This window comes from Diabrotica undecimpunctata, chromosome 3 (assembly GCF_040954645.1).
Source record: "Diabrotica undecimpunctata isolate CICGRU chromosome 3, icDiaUnde3, whole genome shotgun sequence".
In the NCBI taxonomy this organism is placed as follows: Eukaryota; Metazoa; Arthropoda; class Insecta; order Coleoptera; family Chrysomelidae; genus Diabrotica; species Diabrotica undecimpunctata.
In genome coordinates this window covers 38,338,375-38,362,679 of record NC_092805.1, presented here as the reverse complement: position 1 = coordinate 38,362,679, position 24,305 = coordinate 38,338,375, and the positions used below count along the sequence as shown (strand labels likewise).

Below are 24,305 nucleotides of genomic sequence, written 5' to 3'. Positions count from 1 at the left end.
TAAAATTATTTGTTTAGCTGAAACTGGAAGATTGTGGAAAATTTTATATGTGAAACCATCCAAACCGGGAGCCGTGCTTCTGGTTTGGTTTAATGCCAAAATTAACTCTGAATAAGTAAAAGTTTTAGACATAGTATCTGAAGTAGAACAAAAATGAAAATTATTTTGATTGTCTACATTGACATTAGAGACCGAAGGCGGGGCCAGCTGATTCAGAACATCCTCAATTAAATCTTCGTGCAATGGAGGTTTGTGCAAAATGAGTTTAGCCTTTGCTGCGATATTTTGGTAATTCAGATAATTTGTAATATTTCCTTGTCTTCTGAACAATTTAAGTGCGTGGGAGCGACTTTCAGCTATATCAGAACATTCTTTGTCCCACCAATAGGGCCTTGGGACAGAAGGAATGAAAGGTTTTTTAACGGGCATGGATGCAGATGCTGCTGAAGATATAACTTCAAATAATTTTTTTGTTATTTGACAGTTATCTGAATCATTTAGAGATAAATTTGAGCTGATTTCGTTTTCAATAAATGCTTGAAAGGCTGACCAATCGGCACGACCGTCATTCCACTTGGTTGCCGGATTGATTTCGATAGATATGGGAGCAATTTGAAGCTGAATCTGAATAGGGTAGTGATCAGAACCTAAAGTGTCTTGATATACGGACCAATTTACCAAATCTGCCAAAAAAGGGGAGATAAGAGTTAAATCAACTGCAGAGTGATTACCATTGGGATTAACTCTAGTGGGCGATCCATCATTTAAAGTAATTAGTTCCAAAAAATCTAAAGCTTCTGTTAAATCCTTTCCCCCGCGATCTTCCGGAATAGGGCCCCACCTGTAATGGTGTACATTAAAATCGCCGCAAAAAATTGTACGAGAGATATCAAACTGTACCAATAAGTTTAACCAATCTTTTTTTGTGGCTGCTATGTCTGAAGGTTTGTATACTGAAACGAAAGAAATATTTATATCTGGAATAAATACTGCACATACTTCAATGCCCCTTGAAAAATTTTGAATTATTTCACTTTCTTGGTAGTTAATTGTTTGTAAGATAAATATACCAACTCCGCCATATCCGTCATCACGACACCTTTTAATGAAGTTATATCCCTTAATATTAAAATTACTATTAGACCTAAACCAGGTATGGTAAAAGTATGATAATATCAACATGGTTTTTATTAAGGTAATTTAACAAATTATTTTTATTAGATGTTATTGATCTACTATTCCACTGCAAAATTACTAATTGGTTTTTAATTGTTTGTTTATTAGTCATTTTTAAAGTTTAATCAGTAAAATAGTTTTTCACTTGAGTCTGATTCACTATATGTTTCCATGGCATCATTTGGATCACTTGGAACAAACGCACTTTCTACAAAGTCCCGGATATTAGATTCCATGAGAGTATTTGGTGGTAATTGAAAATTTTTTTGAAATTTATTTATGAAGGAGGTAATTAACATTATAGTTTTCTCTTTATAGTCCATAAATTCTTCTCTGTAGGGGTTAGGTATAATGGGTTTAGGTTTTTGACTAGGTTTAAAAGATTTTTTTACAGGCATCGTATCTGGTGTAGGAGAGGTTGGGTGTGTTCGTTTAATTGTTTTAACAGTATTCACTTTAGAAGCTGGTTTTGGTTTTTTAAAAGTACTATTAGATGATAGACTGTCGCCAGAAGTATTCGGTAAAGTTGGAAAATTGTTATCGTTGTTTAAAATAGAGAAACGGTTATTCGTAGCCACCTTCGCATATGATGGATTATTGTATATATTTTCGGCTTCTTTAAAAGAAATGTTTTCAACTGACATAATTTGTTTTATCCCCTTTTGCTTTGCATATACAGGACAAATACGTGAAATTGAGGGGTGGTCGTTATTATTACAATAAATACACAAATTATTTTCTTTACAATCCTCTTTTGTATGACTTGTATCTAAACACTTTTGGCATCTCTCATTTTTTGATTTACATTGTCTAGCTGAGTGGCCATATCTCAGACATTTGAAACACTGTACAACGGGTTGTATGTAAGGTTCAACATGAAAATTGCATAAATTTATTTGTATACATTTTGGAATTTCATTTCCTAAAAATTCTACTATTATCATTTGTCTATTTACCAAAACTACGTTCCCATCAGAGTTTATAATTTTCCTTTTCATACGATTGACACTTGATACCTGTTTGTTTGATTTGATAGCCGTTAATAAATATTCTTCAGAAAAGAAAGTATCTACCATCCTGACAACTCCTTTTTTGTGAGTGTGGAATTTAGGTATAAATGCTATTAACTCATTTTTTAATATAACTTCGTGGTTAACTAAACTATTGGCTATTTCTAAGGTATTAAAAATAACCTTTACCCTATTAACTCCTACCGGTTTAATGTCTATTACACCTTTTTTTAAAATTTCATCTTTAAGTAGAAAGTGCCCTATTTTAATTGGAAAAAGTCTCCCTAAATTTTTATTTTTATGTTCCACAAACACATAAAATGGGCCATTATCTCCTGGTCTATAACTGTTATTCATATCTATTTGCTGAACATACCTGCTATTATCACTATCAGTGTTTTTTTCATCGGGCGGCTTATCGCCGCCCGTTTTTTCTGACATCACTTACGCCTTAAAAAACTCTAATATGCTCTCCGTAAATATCAATACCAAAACTAACAACTAATTACACTTCTTATATTTTACAAGAAACAATCACCAGCTAATTCACAAAACTCGAATACGTCCACCCACCAATAAAAAATTAATTCTGTTCTTTTTTCTTTCTTTTAATGACCAGTAGACTTTCAGCTGCTAGCCAGCGGATTCTTCTTTTCAACTTTTATTTCAACTAAAGGTAAAACGCCGTCTACAGTCTCGATCGAAGTTCTTCGGACGAAGTGTCGAATACTCCAGTGTGGAGGAAAAGAGGTCAATACCTCTAAATTTTTTATAACTGAATCGATTTTGCTAAAAAATTTGAAATTAGGCCTATCCTACCTCCCTCTTCAAAAGTTATATATGCGCTAGGTGAGCTTTTTATTTTTAAGGGGTGAAATCACCACTTATTGAAAATAATGAAAAAAATTTATATTAAAGCATTTTACGGATTTAAATCGTGTTAAATTAAGTAATTGAAATATTGTCAATTATAATAATGGATATTGTGTACATTCCCAACCCTTAAATAATCTTAAAAACCACCCCTTTTAATGAAAATAATTGTAAAAAATCGTTTAACAGGTTCAAACGCTTTTGTAGTGCATTTATATAATCTACAATGTAATTCTCTGCTTATATAAAATAATTTTGGTTGATTGCAACACTTCAACCCTTAAACACTACCCCCTATGTCAAAATATATAAAAAAATCTTTTTAAACAACTTCAAAAGTTTTTAATGTAAGTACATTTATATTCAAAAATTCCTTTCTTATCAATAAAATATTTTTTGATTGGTTGCTTATTTTCAACCCTTAAAAACCACCTCTATGCTCTCGAAACAAATTCCCCTTTGGTAAATGTCTAAATAAAAAAATTAAGTATACTCATGATGTTTTTATTGTAAAAAATTATGCATGAAAATACTTTACATTAGAAAGCATACAAAATATATTTAAAAAAATAAAAATTATTTACAATATATCAAATTATTCATTGTCTGAAACGTCATTCTCGTCGTGTTCTAACTCCACCTCTTCGTCTATTGCAGGACAGTTTTGACAATTGTCGCCAGAGCATGTTTCACACGCAGCATTGCAAAATAGACCTAGTCTACGACAGCCACACGCTGAGCCGCAACCCTTTTTGCAACTACAAAAAATCATTTTCAATAGTTCTTCTGGTGCAGGTGAACTTTTCATTTTTATTGGTTGTAAAATATCATCACTCTTGAACCATCCCCAATCCGTTATATCAATCTCTTTGTTTTCAAGGCATATCTGAGTTTGTAAATAAACTCTTTTGATATGCTCATCCAGGACACTTACAGTTGGTACAAGAGATGATAATTTAACTGCACCATTTGAATAATCTTCGACCTTATTCATTTTGTTCATGTGGGTGTCTTTGGCAAGGCCATACAGCAAAATTGTACAGTATCTCCCAGCTTCTAAAATGTCTTCGAGATCTGAAGTACTCCTGTCATTGGCACTCATTGACGGCTTGCCCACGCAACTTCAAAGGAGTGTCGCTTCTCTGTTCAGTTCACTATGTTCAGTTTAGAGTTGCTTATAATATATACATAACATATATATATATATATATATATATATATATATATATATAATTATGTATGTATGTATTATATTATACATATTTGTGTGAGTGTTAGTGTGTTTGTTACCAGTTTTTCGAATATACTTGAATAAAGCATTTATATATACAGAAAATAAGTTGATGCTCCAAAATATAAATAATATGCTCAAATTTTTTTTAGAATAACTCCGTTAATTTTTAAGCTACAGTGTCCATAAAAAAAATATTTTGAAGGTAATTTCAAAAGCTACAAGACTCAGTATATTAAAATATGTTATAATTCTTTCTTTTTAAATAGTAAAGGGCCAAAGTGCTGATTACAGGTGTGTCAGCCGCTGTATCTCAAACTTCAATTGGCTATATCTCTATTATTTTTCGAGATAAAACAAAAATAAAAAAATCAAAATTTCTGTTAAGAAATAAACTACATTTTAGTATATAACCATTTTTCACGTATCTCTTATAGTTTTAGATTTATTTTGAAAAAATGTAAATTTTTAGATAATTAAAAAAAAAGATTTTTTAATTTAAACATGATTTTTTTAAAAAATACGCATTTTAAACAAGCCAAACTTTTAAAACTTATAAATAACACTAAAACAAAATGAATTGTAGAAGATTTACGTTTAATTTCTATTCTGATCGAAATAGTGTTACTTATACTGCTCGTTTTTTTTTAAACGCTAGAGTAATTCAAATTCTTTCCTTCGTATTTCGCTTTGTTTTAATCGAAATAGCTTTTAACTTAGCTCATTTTAAAGGTTTTTTCTAGCTCTTTAAAAAGTGTTGTATGGTTTTTATCAAAAAAGATGTCCGTTTTCCGATATATGATGTTAAATGCATCGAGTATAGTATCCCAAAAATAAAAAGTCATCTTCAAACAATTATAAATCGCTTAGTATTGTACTTATAAAACTGTTTTTTTATAAGCTTTATTTTTGTTTATTATAGATTTTTCAATAAAACGCTTTGTTTTTGAGTTATTCGTACAAAATCATTGGAAAACATGTTTTATTTTTGCGAAAAGTTTACTTTTTCAAGTGCGTATAACTCAAAAAGTATTGATTTAGCGAAAAAAATTTATATGACATTTTTTGTTTAAAATTTAATTCTTTATCAATTCCCGAAGTTATTTTAAGTGTAAAAAGTTCAACCCCCTAGATGGGTTGCCAACCACCCCAGGGGTAGAAGCACACATCGGCACCATATAACTTATGTTTTTTGAGTAATTTACTACCCACTGTAAAAATTTCAGATAAATCAATGCAGTTTTAAAAAATTTAAAGGGAAAATGCCACAGTAACTGGACTAGAAGTGAAGTTAATCGAGGCAAGCTGACTCTCTACTACTCGTGAAGTCGAGTAATGTAGTGTGGCACTTCGTATTCGTACTTCGGGCCCTTCGACTTGGACGCGAAAAACCGACACAGAACGGAAGTAGAACGAAGCGAAGCTAAGTCGCATGAAGTACTTGTCTACACTCTCGTACTCAATGAACTTCGATCAACTTCGCGAGTAGTACAGTGGCCGCTTTAGAGGTGTACTGCAGAGATAGACATGCGTCTAAATGGCGTTATACTTTATTAAAGCCTAATTGGTAGGAAATGGGTATTTTGAAGAGTATAGACATATTTCAAACTCTGTGGCATAAAACGGGTGTTGATATACAATAGCTAAACCTTAAACCAGATAACCAGATAATGGAGAACAAGTATATAAAATACAGCCCTAAAATATAGTGTAGGAGCCAGGGAGGGGGATTTAGTATGCACTTTTACGGTACCTTGACGTTTTTAGGTTTTTTTTTTTCGTAAAATCGATATTTCAAGGGTATAAGGCTAAAAACCCGTCACATAATTTGTTATTAATAATTTAACTGTTTAAATGATTGTGTCTCCTAAACCTAAACCATTAAAGATATTTATTTTTAGAGATTTAATTTTCTCAAAATAAAAATTGTTCCCTTTAAAAAAATAAACAAAATGGCATTTAGTTAACTTTGATCCGATTGTTAGAACCGGAGTTCAACTAATTTTTTTAACACTAGACAATGTATGTTTCTATTGCAAACAACCTGGCCACATTTCCAATAGTTGACTACTAATTGTAAATAACTCAGATAAAGCTGTCCCAACTGCAACAAATACCGCCTTTCCTGATTTTACACAGCTGTATAATGGAAATTAAAATAATTATTGTCGAATTATTTATCCACATAGTTGACATAACAAAAACGTATTGCCCCGTATAAAATTCAAATTGAAATTTTAACAAACATTTTATTCCTTGCCTACCTCAACTATTTTAAGGTTGTATAGTTCAGGAAGTAATTCCTGGCAGAAATAACAGACATGACATCAGCCATACCAAAGAATATTAGTTCATAAATATTTTAATGATGAAAGTCACGTGTGTATTTATAGCACTACTGTTTTATTTTTGGCGAGCCGTTTACTATAGAATTTTAAATTCAAAGATATTTTTATGCTAAAAACAATTAAATACAACAAAATGCTTCATTTGTCTTTACTTTATATATATATATATATATATATATATATATATATATATATATATATATATATATATATATATATATATATATATGAAAGTAAAAGATTGCATTTCATTTCAATCGGAACTCCACCATTGCTCTACACGTGTTTCGAGTTATTCAACTCGTCATCAGGAGCACTTGTGGAAGTTCAACTGAAATGAAATGCAGTCTAGTATTTGGTTATTATAACCAAAATATATATATATATATATATATATATATATATATATATATATATATATATATATATATATATAAAGTAAACGTTAAATAGTGGGTTTGCAGCAATATAAAAACTGAAACGTGTACTCTTTTAAATTTTTATTCCAAGCTTTCGGACATTGGTTATGTCCTTCATCAGGGAGCTACAAATGTGATGAATAAATTGTTGGCGTTGGTATAATTAATTAAAAAATTCACTACTTACAAACCTAATGAGGTTTTATCAACGAAGATGTATTATAATGTTGATAAAATTTATCATAGTCTCTCATCTTTTTTAATATATAAAACCTATTTTTATGTTTAAAAATTTTAAAAATTACTGTACATCAAAAAAACACTTAATTATTCTAAATAAATACATGACATTATTCTGACAAAATTCTTTTAAATGTCAATTGATAAATAAATTGTTATTTAAAAGAGTTTTAGATTTTTTTTAAAAAGCTTTTTATTTAGGAAATATCGAATTTATTCCATACTTTACGGACACACTGTATACAAATTTATGTACCTTCATCCAAAAATTTTTATGCAATTTGAGATTGTCAGGAAAAAGTACTATCAGAATTTTTCCATATCTAATAAATTTAAGATATGATTAGGTATAAATAATATTTTTGACGTGACAACGTCTTAAATTAGGTTGTGGCTCGGAGTCATTCATGAAAAAGTGTAACGCCCGCTCACGTCTGTTACAGTGAGTCACCGAACGAGAGAGAGGCCCGCCGGACCGGCGAATGCCTTGCGTCTCTCTCCCACTCAAACATGATCGGTCCGCTGCGCGCGCAGCACTAGAGAATTAGGCGCGTTGAATCGGTGCGTGCTTCCGTGCTTGTGTCTTTGTCTTTCTCGAGCGTTCTTGGCGTTCAAGACACATTACAGCAGAAACACTTCCTTTCATTTCATATTTCTCCTATCATCGTCCTATCCTCAACAAAATCACTCAAATAGAAATTAGTTAAGTTTAAGTTTACATGTACAATGTTTTAGTAAACAAAATATATTTCTATAGTTAAAATTTGTGCAATTCTTATTTTCATTCAATTCCTTGTTCCTATTGTGCAATTTAATAATATTCATATCAATAAATATTCTACCGAGAAAAAGACGTTGTCACGTAAAATCTTCGCCCGTAAAACCGACTTTACAGGCAACCGATTTTTTTATGCATATTTTTTTCTGGAATTTTTTATTATTGATGGAAACATGTATATTATATGTCATTATATTGATAAATATCATACTATTAATATAGGTATATGATCTGCGATAGACACTGACTTGTGTTTGATTGCATATTCATGTTTTAGATTTAAGAAGATGCAAGAAAAGTCCCCAATACCTCACAAAAAGATATGTTTCACCGTTTTTATAGTTTCTGGCCTTATTCTAACTGTATTCTATTGCGATAATACTATTCTTAATTATGCAGCACCCTTTACTACAGAAGAAATTGCGTTTGTGGAAGGTAAGTCTTTTATCACACACAATATTGCTAATTATTAAAAGGAGAAACATATAAGGAATAATTTGGTTGTACAAATTGGTAAGATACTTTATTTCTAAAATATAACCCTGAACACTTTGGTTTTTTAAATATTTACAAAATTTATTAACTGATTCACGTCAACACTTTATATAATGTTTGTGGTATTTATAATATTGGTTATTTAATAAACTCAGCATGTTTTTGAAGGTGGCAAAAAAATAAAGGTGACTAAAGGACTACACATTAAAACAGGAATGCCAAAGAACCTAAAAGGAGAAACTTAAATTAGGCAGGAACAGTTAAACTTTCATAAAGATGGATTAAAAGGCTAAGACTCCTTACTGATTCTACTATATATACAAATAAAGTCACGAACCCCTTCACATTGTTAGTTTTCCTGTTTCCTGTTTTTTCCTGTTGAATTTTTGTGTAAGCATTGCCACGGTCTATTTTATTTTTATATAGAGATTATTTTGAATAAAAAAGAATCTCCAATTCTCTATATATAGCAATAAATTTTATGGTTTTTTCATCACCCCATTGAAACATTTTTTAAATTAACAAGTTTAAAAATAAAATGATTAATCTTTAGTACCAACCAGAGATATGTAAGAGATATCTCTCTTACATATCTCTGGTACCAACACAACAAATCTGACAATTTTCTGCTAGCTACTGGCATGTCCGTAGCGATAGCACGGTTTCACAAATGCCAGTGACACTCCCCACGCATGCTCCTTGCATCTCACAGCATGCTACTAGCAAGAAAAATAAAATTCTTTGCGATTAGCTAGCATACCAGTTAACATACACACTTGGCAGTATATGGACAATAGTTGGTGTTTGCTAGGTACTGACTGGTATGCCATTGTGCTAGTAACAGGCTGTGTATCTCCATCTTAAGTCTTCTTTTAACTGTATACTGAGTGACAGTGACAGCTCGTACATTCCTCAAAAATTGTTGAAGCTCAACTCTTGTGCTGATTTTAAAAGGCACTCTGGACAATGAATCGATCATCCCTCTCTGTCGTTACAAGTCGCCGACCCGAACCTGGTCTTCGACTGTAGCTACCAGTCTCCTGGTATCGACGCCACATACATAGATTTTAAATATTTAGGCGGCCAACAGTCATTTTTAAAAAGTCAAAATAACGGTAAGCTATCAATTGTTCCGGTGAGTTAACAGTTTCAGCTACAATATAACATCCCCACCACCAGTGACCGAAACGCAGAAGTTGGCCTCCTGTCATTCAAATATGACAGTGAACGAGTGTTTACGTGTTAGTTTTCGACGCTCTCCTAAACTTATAACTTTCTTAAGCGCATTATTCATTTCAAGCTAATTGTTTCTATTAAATTGTGATGGATTTTCTATAATACAGGTAAGAACTATTATTTTTGAAAACAAAATAACTCAGTTCATATTATCTATCATTAATTTTTTACACGACAAACATCACCTTGTTCATAATGTATATTTTTACATCAATTTATATTCAATAACTGTTTTAAAGTACTTCTTAGTCCGTCCCTGTCATAATTTTTGTTATAATATATACTTGACATATGTAACTAAGTAATTCTATAAAAAAACAGCCGTGCAAATTCGCGCTTTTTTGGGCTAAGCCCCTTTGAAATGCTATATGTCAAATATAGCAAAATATTGAGTTTGCATTATTTTGTATTAAACTTGTTTTTCATTTGTTTCAGGTCTACCTACTAACCTACTGCCTCGGGTACTAAAGTAGTGACTCGTCAATACATATTTGACCAACTACAAAGTCAAATAATTTTACCAACATTAAATGAAAAACTTGACTATTATCAGAATTTTCTCTTAATGCGTTATGGGCACATCCAAGAGGCTAAAGATGTCTTCAAAGATATTCTAATATAAAATCACAAATAAGCAACGATGGCAAAAGCAAATAAACACCTAAATGTTTTCCTGAAAAAAAAAACCAATCGTGGTTAGAGGGAACATTCGAGATTCCCACTGAAACAGCTTTCACTTAATTTCGACCACCCAAGTCTTTTGGAGAATTAAGTGAGCGTAGTAAACCAAGGAAAACAGAAGAAAAAAGGGTAATGAAGTTATTGTCCACGCTGCTAAATCTGTGTTGCAGACAACAGGACATAGGACCGCCTCAAAATTGCTTAACAACATCACGAACTCACCAACACGGGCTAGTAAAAATATAAAAAAGCCTACAGTAAAGTTTGCGATAAGGATGAGCTACCTCCATTGACGCCTCTGCAAGCACTCAAGATGTTTTGAAAGCTAAACAAGAGTGCTCTCCGCCGAAAGAATCTCTATAAATTACATCTACCTGCGCAGAAAGTAACCTACAGTGCCTAATGGATCTAACCGTGACACGATTATCAAAATACCTAGATGTGCTAATTCGACTTAACGAGCAAAAGAGGAAGTCCTTAATGATAATTTGCAAATAGGGTTGTGATGGTGCCGTACAATCCAAATTTAAACAAAGTTTCAATATTGATACTAATTCAGATGCCAACATTTTTATGAGTTCCTTTGTACCTTTGTGCATTGTTTGAGGAAAAAACGGTAGTAAAATTATATGGCAAAATCCAACTCCTTCTTCGACAAAGTTTTGCTGGCCAATTCGATTTAGATTTGTAAAAGAAACAACGGATGTAACTAAAAAAGAGATAAAATATGTGCAGGAGTCCATTAAACAAATGAACTATACAATTGTTACGTTAAATGAAGAGGAGTTTTCGAGCACCAACTCAAAATGAGTATTATTGATGGTAAGGTGTGCAACGCAGTCACAGACACAAAGTCAACATCCCAGTGCTACATTTGTGGAGTAACCTCAAAGAACTTTGAGGTTGCTCTACAATGAGGTCGCGATTTGTCAATGAAAAATACTGTAAACCCTCAAGCTTTGAAATTCGGTTTGTCAATATTACACGCGCGGATCCGTATTTTTGAAAGTATTATACACCTTGCGTATAAACTACCTGTAAAAATAAACAGGGAAAGAAAAAGTGAAGAAGAAAAGGCATTAGAAGCCCAAAAGAAGTCGGAAATTCAGTAGAGCTACTCGTTGCCCGAAACCGGACTACTCGTTGATATGCCAAAAGCCAACTTTGACAACACCAATGATGGCAACACAATCCGGAGATTTTTTGAAAATCCCGAATTGGCTTCAGACATTACAGGTATTAGCTTTGATATGATTTAAAGATTCAAGGTAATTTTAGAAACTATAGATGTTGAAAAATATGATACGTATGCGTACGAAACAGCAAAATTGTACGTGTAACTCTATGGTTGGCATCCAATGACGCCCACTATGAACAAGCTATTGATACATAGAAGCCAAATCATAGAAAATTCGCTACTTCCAATAGGACAGCTATCAGAAGAAGCTACAGAGGTCCGGAACAAGCATTTCCGATTATATCGGTTAAATTTTGCTAGAAAGTTTTCTAGGGAAGAGTGTAACTTGATGTATATTATAGGCTTTTAGTTGCTTGAGACAAATAAAAAAACCTTCACGCAAGGCATTTCTATCTGAAACGATTGCACTTTTATCACCTGCTGACCCAAACACAGAGTCAATGGAGACGTCTGAACCGGAAGATAATGATTATTAATATATATTTTTTTATTGTTAATTTTGAGTTTTCATTCATTTTTGTGTTGTAGCGATTACTGTTTTTTTATAACATGACAAATATATGTTTGTTGTAAAAAATATATACTTTTCCTTTAATTTAATTGAACGTAGAACCAAAATTACACCAAATATAATTTTGGCCGCCTAAATCTTTGAAATATATGTATGTGGCGACGGTAAGCCCTTGAGACTGTAGATTGTGTCATAAGTAGGCGACCGGTGACAGTCTTTTGACTATAACCCTCTCGTAATAATGCAATTACCTTCCACCAATTACCATACCAATTTGCCTTCACTGCAAATATTCACTTACTGCACTTTGAAGTGTACACACACGTTAACGTTTGAAAAGCGACTGAGACGACCACCGTGCATCTCATAGAGGGATACATTGTGTAGAACATGCTCGTTACAATGTTTTCTGCATTCCCTGTGCCATACAGAAATAGGCAAATTTTACAACACTTTGCCAATTTTAATAAAACAATTATTTTTTGGAAGCTCTATAATAGACAATATTTTTTTGCATTAGTTGTTCTTATTCAAAGTAACACAACATAAAATTACTATAAGTGTATATTATAAACCTTTATAACATATTTCTAATGCATAGAACAGACTTAATCCATTAAAATAAACTGGAAAGTCAAAAAGAGGGATACAGTAGCACAAAAACCGGTTAACAAAGCATTCAAATACATATTTAAAGCTGGACTGAAGCAACTATTAACATTGATTAATAATACCGAAACCACTTAAGATATATTAACGGGATTTTACCTATATCCAACAGAAAAAATAATTTAAACAACATGAACCAAGATTAGATTAGAAAAATTAATATCGATAGGATTAAACATCAATTGTAATAAAAATATATCAGAAACCAACAAGACCTAGTAACTAACAGCAAAGAATAAGTAGGGAGAGGTGGGATGGTTGATCCCTGTTTTAGTGTTTAAAGATTATTTCATACCATAATAGTTATTTTCTTAATTTCAATAAACAGGTTCATAATGTGGTTATCTCCTTCCACTGGGTGTTCACCTAGAATCTCTTTCTTGTAGAACAAATAAGGTAGATCATTTCTTGTAAAACACAAAAATGAAACAAATTAAACTACCTACTTTATTAAATAAAAACATAAAATACAAAAATAAATTGAGCCAAAAAAGAACAATTATTTAGAACACATTAGCATCAAATCTATGGTTAAATTTTATAATGTCAGCAGTCCTGGCCGTTCTACTGATGGCTCAGGATCCGTGTCATCAATAAGCTCATCATCTAAAAGGAAATCAGAGCCACCACTGCTATCTGGAAGGCTGGGAAGATCATCGTTATCTACATCAGTTGAATAGAAAAGTTTAGTGTTTCTAAGTGTTGGAAGCTTTTCTACTTTTTTCTTATTAATTGCGGCTTTCTTAAGAGCAACTTCTTCAATTTCCGCTTTTTTAGGGGTATCAGTTAGGATGCGAGAGTGCCCCCGTTTTCTACCTCGAGAAGATTGGGCACGAGGTTCTGCCTTGGGATAGGGCATGATATCTTGTGGAGAAAAATGTTTCACAGACATTATATCCGATGTTGGAGTGCAAGGTTTTAGGGTCCCAGACAACGTTGGTTCTATAGAAATTGATGTAGTAGCACTAGGTGTTAGCTGTATTGGATCCAGAACTGATTCCTAAATCAAATTTGGGTCTGGACGGTCCGTGACAGCACTGGTCATAAATTCGTCGTCAGTAAATATGCTTGGATTTATCGGCCATATTCCAGATACTTTGAACCCACTTATGATATTTGAAGGAGCCATGGCTCGGGGGAACGCATCTCCAAGCAGTTCTGCAATGTCGTAAATGGTAATAGTTCTCCCGGGAAATTTGAGCATAAAATTGGAAGTTGCTTGGGAGTAGTAAGTCTTTAGTGGACCAAAATCCGCGCGGTCCAATGGCTGCAACTTATGAGAGGTTTGCGGCGGAATTGTAAGAAATACGATGCCGTTGTCTCTCTAATAATTTACAGCCTCCAATGAGCAGTGGCTCTCATGATTGTCCATAACAATTAAATGTTTCCGATCTAGGCTTGGCTGAGCGAAACGGACAAAGTGTTCCAAAAACTTCAGAAAACCAGAGCAAGTCATCCATCCACTGGGATATGTTGTTGCATTGCTGCCAGGAGGTGCATGGCTTAAAAACCTGTCCTGTCAGTTTTCTCTGGGAAATATCATGTAAGGAGGCATGTGACCTTCTGCAGAATTAATGCCAGCACACACCGTAACCAGTTCGCCTCGTTCTGCAGATGTAATTTTGCCCACCTGCTTCGACCCTTTCACAGCAATTATTTTAGCAGGTTTGTGTACTGTAGTGAGGCCAGTTTCGTCAATATTCCATATACGTTCAGAGGGAAACTGGTACCTTGTATAAACATTTGTTAATTGATTAAAGAATGTACCAACTGTGTGACGATTAAAAGCTGAGCATCGTGCCAAGCTTGTGGCTTCTGGTGTCCTTAATGACAACGTAGGGTTTCTATCAAGAAAACCTCGGTACCAGTCGCGGCCAGCTTACTTTGTTTTATCCCAGGCAGGGGGATATGATATTATATTTGTTGCAGCATAGGAGTATGCCAATTTGCGCAATTGCACCACAGTAAGACCGTAATACATCTTGGACGTATCTTTCGAAAACATACCAAGTTCTTTTTCCTGGTTAAGTGAAAAAACCTGGCGCACCTTGTAGCCTGGGAGAGATATCATGTTTTTTCTGCACAACCTCTTCAATGTCATGACATTTATTCCGAACTGCCTAGCAGATGCTTTGTAGCTTCCTCCATTTTTTACTGCATTTACAGCCGCTTTAACATTTTCTGCATCAGGTGGAACTCTTTTCGTTGCTCCTATTTTAGTTGAGTACTTACGTGGCATCTGAAAAAATAAACATGAATAAAATTAATTACATTAAACACGAGATTAAAAGAAACACAAAGTGGGATACTTGATCCTGGGATCAAGTATCCCCCATTTAATAGGATCAACTATCCCTGCAATGACATTTTTCTAACAAATGCAAGTGTTAGGTTAAAACAGTTACAATTTAAATATTAATGTTTTAGTATTTAGTGGATAAAAGTACAAATGTTTCAACTATTTGATGTACCACCTTAAGTAGCAAAACTTAAATTTGACATTCGTATATTTTGATGCAAAAATATGAAATATAGAATAAAATAATTACACTTTCAAGACCATGGAATTACAAAAACAGAAAACTTTAAAATCCTGCTAATATTTTATTAACTTTTGTTTCAATATTTAATTTTTTGTTTTTATTACACAATGTTCATTTAAACTGTATAGTTTTAGTTTAAAATTATATTTATTTTGTTTTTTAGTTAAAAACGAAACCACAGTCGACGCACAAAACATTTCTAGTGCTACCACCAAATCAGCAGATGTGCCTGTAACGCTAACATTTTCAGAGAGTGTTAACACTTCGCATGAAAGTAGAACTAATTCCATACTTCATACTGTACCTTTAACGAATACATCAAATATCACAGCAGCTATATCCAGTACAAGTATTACTTTTGATTTAAGTGGGAACACTACTAGTAGACCAGTTACTCGTTCCCTTAGCAGTGTTGATAATGATACTGCCAGTAGTTCTATGAGTTATACTATAAGTAGTACCTTAAATTCTGTAACAAGTACGAGAAGTAGTTCGCTTAATAATACTTTAACTAGTACTTCTAGTTCAGTAACGGGTAATAACATAAGCTACTCGACACATACATTTTTAAATAGCACCATCAGTATAACTCCCAGTGATATCTTGGAAAGTTTAAGTACTGATGACACTACAGATACGATTACTTATCTACTAAATTTAACTACGTTACCTCCTTCAGGTAAAAATTCAAAGTATATTTCTTACAAATTCGCTTTCTTCTAACAAATTGTAAATATAAAATTATTTTCAAGCTTCTCTAATATCATAAAATCATGTACAGGATGTTTCACGTATACCGTATGCAGGGTGTTTCAGGTATACTAAAAATAATTTGCTTTAATGTCTGAACGTGTTGTCCATATAAGGGTTTTGGATTAAGTAAATAAGCGACAATTGACCATCTGTACAAATTATTGTATATGGATTGGTATCTTTCAGTGAATACCGACAGTAGAAGACTAGCCCATAGTCTAAAGTTAATATTTAATCGCTTGCTGGAATTCCCAATTCTCCCAAGTCATTAAGCTAAATAAAAAAAAGAGACAGACTTTTCAAAATTTGTAAGAACTACACACATCAAAATTATCTAAGGAACACAAAGTTTTTTTCTCATACGTACATAACTTTTGATTGGATTTTAACAAGTGACATACCGTTAGAATGCCTGATAAGTGTGCAATAAATTCAACTTAATTCTAGTGTACTATGATTTCTTTATGAAGAAATAATCAAAGAAAAGTTAAGAAATGCACTGAGTTAACGTAAATTTTTCTTAAAAAATAAAACATAAAAATATAACACAAAACACGTGTGTTTAAAATAAGCTGTGTTTCCTTCAGCAGCATTAATTACAGTTTGACAGCTCCTTGGCATGCTTCAAATCAAATTATAATTTTCGTTCTTAATCCAGTCGTCAGAGAGTTGACCCCTAAAAATCATACGAACAAGCTGAGTTTTGCAGAGAATATTAATTTTGAGACCCCAAAAAAGATGCAAAAAAGTGTACTCCACTTACCCCCGGGCTTCCCCCTAAAACCTCCCTCGAAGGCGGGTAATAATACAAAAAAATCGATTTACCAAGAATCTGTACATTGTAGAAAAAAATGTTTCAAATAAAAAATGCAGCTGAGATAATTTTAAACAAAAATATTTATAAGCATTTTTTGTGTAGAATAAACCGTTCTCTTAGAAACAACGCTTGAAGCGACCGTCGATTTTGCATGTCAGTTACATGCGCGAAATCAATGTTAAATGTTAACTAAAAAATAAATAAATAAAATAAATAAAAAATAAATAAATGTTAAATAAAATTTGTATCAGCTCGACGGTAAAAATTCGATATCTTTTGATCTAAATGTCCTATCGACAAAAATCAAGATGCATTTTAAAGGCAAAAGGTGCAGCTTTAATAAGCATTTTTTCTACTTTGCCGAGAATAAATTCAGTTTTATAAAGGTGTTAAATAAATTACCGTGGCGCGATTTTTGCCATTTTTTACGATTCTTGTGACATCAATAAAATTGATCACTTTCATTGACCAGGTTGTAGTAAAATTTCCATTTTTAGAGATCAATCTTTAAAATCTATGACATGAAATTTTAATTTTGAGTTGTGGTAACAAATATGAGGCATTTGAAATATGAATAAAAAATGCAGAATTTAATGTTTTACATTACAAACGATCACACGTTATGGGAAATGCATTTAAGAAGACGGATTTTGTAGACTACTAGTGTAATTATGTAGTATTTGCATTTTCCTTGATATATATTTTGAAATCTCCTCGTATATGTATTAAATTGAAATCCCCTCATATATATATTAAAATAACGAAGAATGTTTTCCGTGTTTCTCTGTTCCTATCGTACAAGTTAAAACTCAAATAGTATTTCGTTCTTTTTACGTCACCGAGTAAAATAAACCATTTTTAGAGTTGCTTATATTTCCTTGGTATTTTCTTTGATCAAAACCGCTCGAAATATGCGTTTTAAATAAACATCCATTTAGATCGCTGAGAAGTTTTTGCCGGAAATATAATTGTTCACTCTCGCTAAGACGGCTGTCGGTTATAGTCGCTTATAGTGTTAGTCAAAAATGTTTCTTCTAATTTGTATTGTTATGTCCAAAATTCTACGTCGAATTTGAAAGTATTCTATTTTGTTCCTTTTCATGGAAAATGTGTAGCAGTTTAATCAATTTAATGGTTCAGTTGCAGTTTAAGTGAGATTTGGAAGAATCGTTGTTTCCATCCTAGTTTTGTTTCTCCCTGGTTGTCATCCCAGGCTTTTTGGCAGTTTTAGAGATGAATTTATTCGTGTTCAGATATTTCCAACCCAGTTTTCATCCCCAGAAGTTATAGTGCTTTTTTTAGTGAAATCCAGGTAACTTTTTGTGTTTTAATTTTAAAGTAGTTTTTTGCTTTCATAACAATTTAAATTTTGATAATTAATATTGTAGATCTTCTGACGGCTAGTTTTATTATTTTTGACATTGGTTTGTTATGTTTTTAAAAAAAGGTTAACTTATTTATGAATAGTTTTATTTAAAAGATATTTCTTTACTTGTAATAATTTTTTATTTGCCACAGTTAATAGCCCAGTAACGTTTGTAAGTTATGTAGCAATTCCCACTTGTAAACGAATATGACACATGTAAGTTTTTCTTTGTTATTTTTATATTTACTTTTATGGCTATTAATATAGTCTTTATGTAGTATCTGTATTTGTAACTGTTTGTGTTGAGACAGTAATAAATGTTTAATTTATTTCTCTGAACCAATTTGTCTTTTTATTTTAGAAAAGTCTCATAACCATTTTTGTATTTCTAATAATTATTTTAATATTTACAACTAGTTGTTGTAATCGTTATAATTTGGCACCTCGAAGCGGCGTCCATTTTAAATTGCTAGAGGTCCTTCCTGTTGTTTTGTCCGTCCATTTGTTCCAGGAGATTCATGTAAGAACCCCCTTTGTTTCATTTTTTTGTAGTTGCCCCAATCCAACCCCCTTGCCATTCAACTTATCCACGACCCAGCTCTCCAAACAAACCCTGAGTGCCGTTCGCACAGTTTCGTTTATTTTGCTTGTCCTATCTCCACCCCAGTAACTTCTGTCCCCAACTTTCAAACCCCTATAATTATACCCTATGTGGTAGGCAAAATATTAAGGTTACAATTAAAAAAAAAACTTTTAAAATATTTTGTTTTTGTGTGAAAGTTTAAATCCAGCATTTTTTAATCATATCTCAAATCCCTCACATTTGCTGCCAAAACTTAAAACTAAAATTCGTTGCTATAGATTTTAAATATTAGGCACTAGTAATCGAAACTTTATAGTGACCAGTCAATATAAGGGATAGATTGTATAGATAGATTATCCTTGTATAAAATCTGAGTTTATTTGCAGCTAAATACAAAACCATGCATACCAAAGCTGAACTCTTTACCTTTAAAATGCATCTTAACTTTTGTCGATAGGTCACTTGAATCAAAAGATATCGAATTTTTACCGTCGAGCTGATACAAATTGTATTGAACATTGATCTCGCGCGCTTAATAATCATGCAAAATCAACGGTCGTTCAAACTTTGTTTCTAAGAGAACGGTTCATTCTAAACAAAAAATGCTTACAAACATTTTTGTTTAAAATGATCTGAGATACATTTTTTATTTAAAAAAATTTTTTCTACGGTGTACAGAGTCTTGGTAAATTGATTTTTTTGCATTTTTACCTCCTTGGTTTTTAGGGGGAAGCCAGGGGGTAAAAGTGATAAACTTTTTTGCATCTTTTTTGGGATCCCAAAATTAATATGGTCGGCAAAATTTAGCTTGTTCGTATGATTTTTAGAGATTCAGTGGCATTTTCGTCTCTGACGACTGGAGTATCTGAGGCAATAGGATCCATTTATATTTAAGAAGACCTTGAAGACCTTGAGTAGTTTGAAAATTATGCAGATGAAGAGCAATCTGTTTATGAAGCATATCACATACATGCTCCATTGGATTAAGATGTGGCGATTGTCCTGGCCACGGTAAAAGTATAATATCTTCATTATGAAACCAAGCTCTTACTGTCGATGCAGTATGTGGCCTTACATTATCCTACATGTAACATAAACCAGGACGTGAAGCAGTGACAAATGCAAGGACAATTGCTTTTAAGATAAAATCATTAGATTGAGATTGATTCAAAGTGCATGGTACAAAAACGGGAACACTTCGATGATGAAAAATTATTCCAGCCCACATCATAACTTGTTGACGTTTATGGACGAACATCCTGTACACATTTATTTTGGATAGATTAAAAGTTGCTCACAAATTTATATAAATATTAGTGCTTCACGAAAAAAAATGTGAGATAAGTGATATGGATAAATCTGAAGAACGATTTAAACATAGCCTCATTAAATAAACTATTTAAATAATATCTGTTCTATAAACATTGACTGATGAACTTGTAAAATGGTGAGAAAAAAGTAAAGCCGTAATATCAAAAAGCAACACCTGATAGCACAGAATTTATAAAACGAAAAATAAAAAAAGAAGTTAGTAGATAATGGATTAAGGAATATACTCTTCTGAAGATTTGTTGAAGAATTATTGTTGTGTTCGTGATTTTTTATACCTTCTTTTTATTTCATGGATTTTGATCATCAACTTACAGCTTTCTGTTAAATGTCTATCTAAAAATGCACTTTCACATTCTCACTCTAAAACTTAAGCATTTTATTCGTCTTTAACGCACACACTTTAGCAGCTTATACAAATTAACAAAGCTACTTTTACTTTGCTGGTGGTGGTAAGTTTTTAGTTTTATAAAGGTGAAAGTTTATAAAATATGTAAAAAAGTAAATTTTTTGTATTTAAAAAATCGAAAAACAATTTGTAATCTCTAAGATTAGCAGTTAATGTATTAGCGAATCTAAGGTAAAATATTATTTCTTTTACATTTTGTGGCGAATTAAACAGACTACAGTATATTACGAGATAATTTAGAATAATTAAATTAATATCAAGTATATTTTCATCAATAGTCCTGGTGAAATAAATGAACTTTAACGATTAGATGCAATCATCAAATTTTAAATTTTTGCAATAAACAATCAAAACAATGTATAGGTTAAGGTTAAACTAGGGATGAACTTACCGGTAACTTTAATTTACCTTACCGGTAATGTTTACACTATTTTACGAAACCACGAACAAACGAATTTTAAGATGTGTGTATTGGTCTACTTTCAACTTGCGTTTGTCCCATCTTATCGATTTCCGCGCCATCGATCGCGAGATCCAATCTCCTATCGATGCTATAGGAATCGTAGGGAACAGAAATGAGAAAATGTATTGATTAATTTACACAACCATATTTGAATTTAAACATTCTTCCCTCTTTAAAGGCAATAAGGTCTTTACAAGAAAAACTAATACTAAATGCCATCATTACTTGGGCAACAAGAAATGATACTACAAACAAATCCTAAATAACTATTTAAAATTTAAACTTATATCAAAATTAAAATTAAAATGGTGAAATAGTGTCGCAGTTATATTGACAAAAGCCGAACAAAACAAAATTATTGTAAAGTAAAGAAAAGGTTGGCCTTTTCTAAGAGATTCTAACAGATCTATCTGTTAAGATAAAACACGATTTTTTCGCAATTTGAGAATTTGTAAGTTAAAAATGATTATTTTAACAATGATGATTCATAGCCCGTAAAAAAATAGATGGAAAAGCATATATCTAACTATCTGATTATGAGGTAAGGTAAAAAAAGCGCGAAAAGGATAAAAAACGTGGTATTTTCGAATTTTATCTTTATGAAAGAGTTAAATGGGAACTTTTACAAAAAAAATGTGATAATGTGTAAGAAAAAAGGCATAAAAAATTACTATTTAAAAGTTAGCCAAAAGATATTAACATAACCTAAGAAATTATTGAAAATTTCAATGATTTTTCCTGAACTCAATTTTCAATATAAAAATTTGAAAAAAATCAGGCTATTTTATATTTAAAAGATACATGTTCATGAATTTTTTTAGATTTTTTAAAGCAAAATTGCGTCCAACAAAAAATTAAGTCGAAAAAAGCTTCTTTTTTAGATTTAAGAGGTTCTATGGGCTCTCGGAATCTAAAAATTTGTATGAAGTCATGTTTTATATGCTTTATTGAAAGCACAAATCGCGGTGCTGATCAGTGAGGGGGCACTTTTAACGATCTTATCCCGCTATAGCCTTTAGTCGTTTTTTCACAGATCCCCGCCCAGATCTATTTGTATGTATGTGTGAGAGAAGATGGTACCAGACAAGAATCTTTTTATCCCAGAACTATGTTCTAAAAATGTTTAAATCGTTATCTTAGATTCGTTTTTTAACTAGATTAAAATATCGAATATGGATTTGCCTGAATAAGATAATAGATTACTGATGTTGTTTGATAAGCTATAAATGGCATTTTATTTTACATAAAATTCAGAAACACGAAATAAAAGGAAACTTGTACATAGTTTAATAGCAGAATCCTAATGAAACTCTACTTAAGGTACATACCTTGTCAAAATTTTCCTAAATCCCTTTATTTTTATATTTTTCCTAAATTGCAATCTGTTTTGCTGTTTTTTATATCCTTTTTAACAATACTATATGAAAACTGACGGAAACGAGAAGTTTCAGTTTCAAGATTAATATATCGTTTCATAATCGTTTTCTTGACCATAAAATATTATTTTTACGAAGAGGTAAAAGGTTTGGGAGAAACACTTCATTTTAAATTAATTTATAATCTAATTGCTTACAGCTTACCGCAATTAACATTTCCTTGATGAGTTTATCTATAATATTATATGTTATTTATAAGATAATGCTTTTTCAGAACCCGAATATCTGGTATCAAGTTCTAAATGCAAAATCCCCAACTACAATCCTTTCAATAAAGATGCAAAACGATTTTACCACAAGCAGAAATACAAACCATGCAACTACAAAAAGCTCCTTACATACGTGACAGTTAAAGACAATATCGCAACTCTCCACGTTGACACTGAAAGCGTTCCGTCCTATACTGACAATGGAGTGACTTGTTGCTATTCGAATATCACTCGAGTAAACTACAGCAAGGATCCTGATAAGAGAGTCAAGTAAGTATACAGCTGAATTCTAAATTAAATATCAATTTTAAAGTCGACTCGAAGTATGTAGGTACCCCACGTCGATATCGTTTAAGTTAAGTTAATTCGAAATAATTAAGCGATCACTATGTAAAATCAGATTTTTTAAACATAAAATGTTTCAAACAGGTTGTGCAAGATAATTTCGATTTTTTCCACTAATAAACTTATTATTTTTCTCCGTAAGTCAATAAATCTTAATCAATACAATTGATGGCATAGCTCTAGACTGTATGTCATTTTTTTAAGACCTTCTCTCTATTCGGATTGCCGGATATAGGCCTTTCCTAATTCTGGCCATTCATCTTTGTTGTTTGTAAGACGTTTCCACATTGGTCCTGCAGTTCTTTTAATATCGCCGCTCCAGCGCATTTGCGGTCTTCCTCGTGGTTTTTTGTCTTCATATGGTCGCCAATTCCCGATTTATTTATTCTACCGGCCATCCTTAAGACGTTCGTTATGTCCAGCCCATTTCCATTTCAGTTTAGCTGCCTGTTCGACAGTAACTTTTACTTTTGTTCTATTACGAATGTCTTCATTGGTTTTATGGTCTTTGAGTGAGATACCCAGCATCTGTCGTTCCACAGCTCTCTGAGTTTTTCTGATCTTCTCCATATTTATTTTAGTGAATGTCCAGGTTTGAGCTCCATATGTAAGTACAGGTAGGATACAGGAATTAAACACTTTGTTTCGCAGTCTTTAAGGTATATTTTTATTTTTAAGTACATATGAGAGTCTTCCCAATGCTGCCCATCCCATTTTTACACGTCTGCTTATTTCGGTAGTCTCATTTTCTTTGCTTACCTTGACATTTTGACCCAGATATGTATATTCATCTACGTGTTCTATCTCTGTCCCTTGGACGTTTATCATAGGTTTGTCATCTTTATTTGACATTAGTTTAGTTTTGCTGAAATTCATTTTCAGTCCTTTTTTAGGGATTCTGTGTGTAGCTCTTCAATCATCGTATTCAGTACATTCCACGTGTCGGCTTTTAGTACTACATCATCTGCCTATCTAAGATGGTTCAAGTATCTTCCGTTAATAGGGATTTACTTATTTTCCCAGTCTGTAAATAATTTTGGAGATATTGTGCCTCTTTGTCTTACGCCCCGCTTGATATTTACTGGTCTTGTTTCGATTCCATTACCCAAAGTCACTATCATTTCAGCTTGTTCGTAAATATTATGTATTAATATTCTGTACCTGGAGTCGATCCGGTTATTGAATAA

General features: G+C 32.3%; 1 protein-coding gene across 4 annotated transcripts in view; it reads left to right on the top strand.

Annotated features, from left to right (window-relative positions):
• The window catches only part of LOC140435564 (uncharacterized), a 147,969-nt gene that overhangs the window by 110,461 nt on the left and 13,203 nt on the right, over positions 1–24,305 (top strand). For all 4 annotated transcript variants that reach the window (XM_072524313.1, XM_072524311.1, XM_072524310.1 and 1 more), the window contains exons 2-4: positions 8,353–8,510; positions 15,572–16,087; positions 22,779–23,043. In XM_072524313.1, the coding sequence (XP_072380414.1) occupies positions 8,363–8,510; positions 15,572–16,087; positions 22,779–23,043 (929 nt within the window). In that variant the 5' untranslated portion in view covers positions 8,353–8,362. The remainder of the gene's footprint in view (positions 1–8,352; positions 8,511–15,571; positions 16,088–22,778; positions 23,044–24,305) is intronic.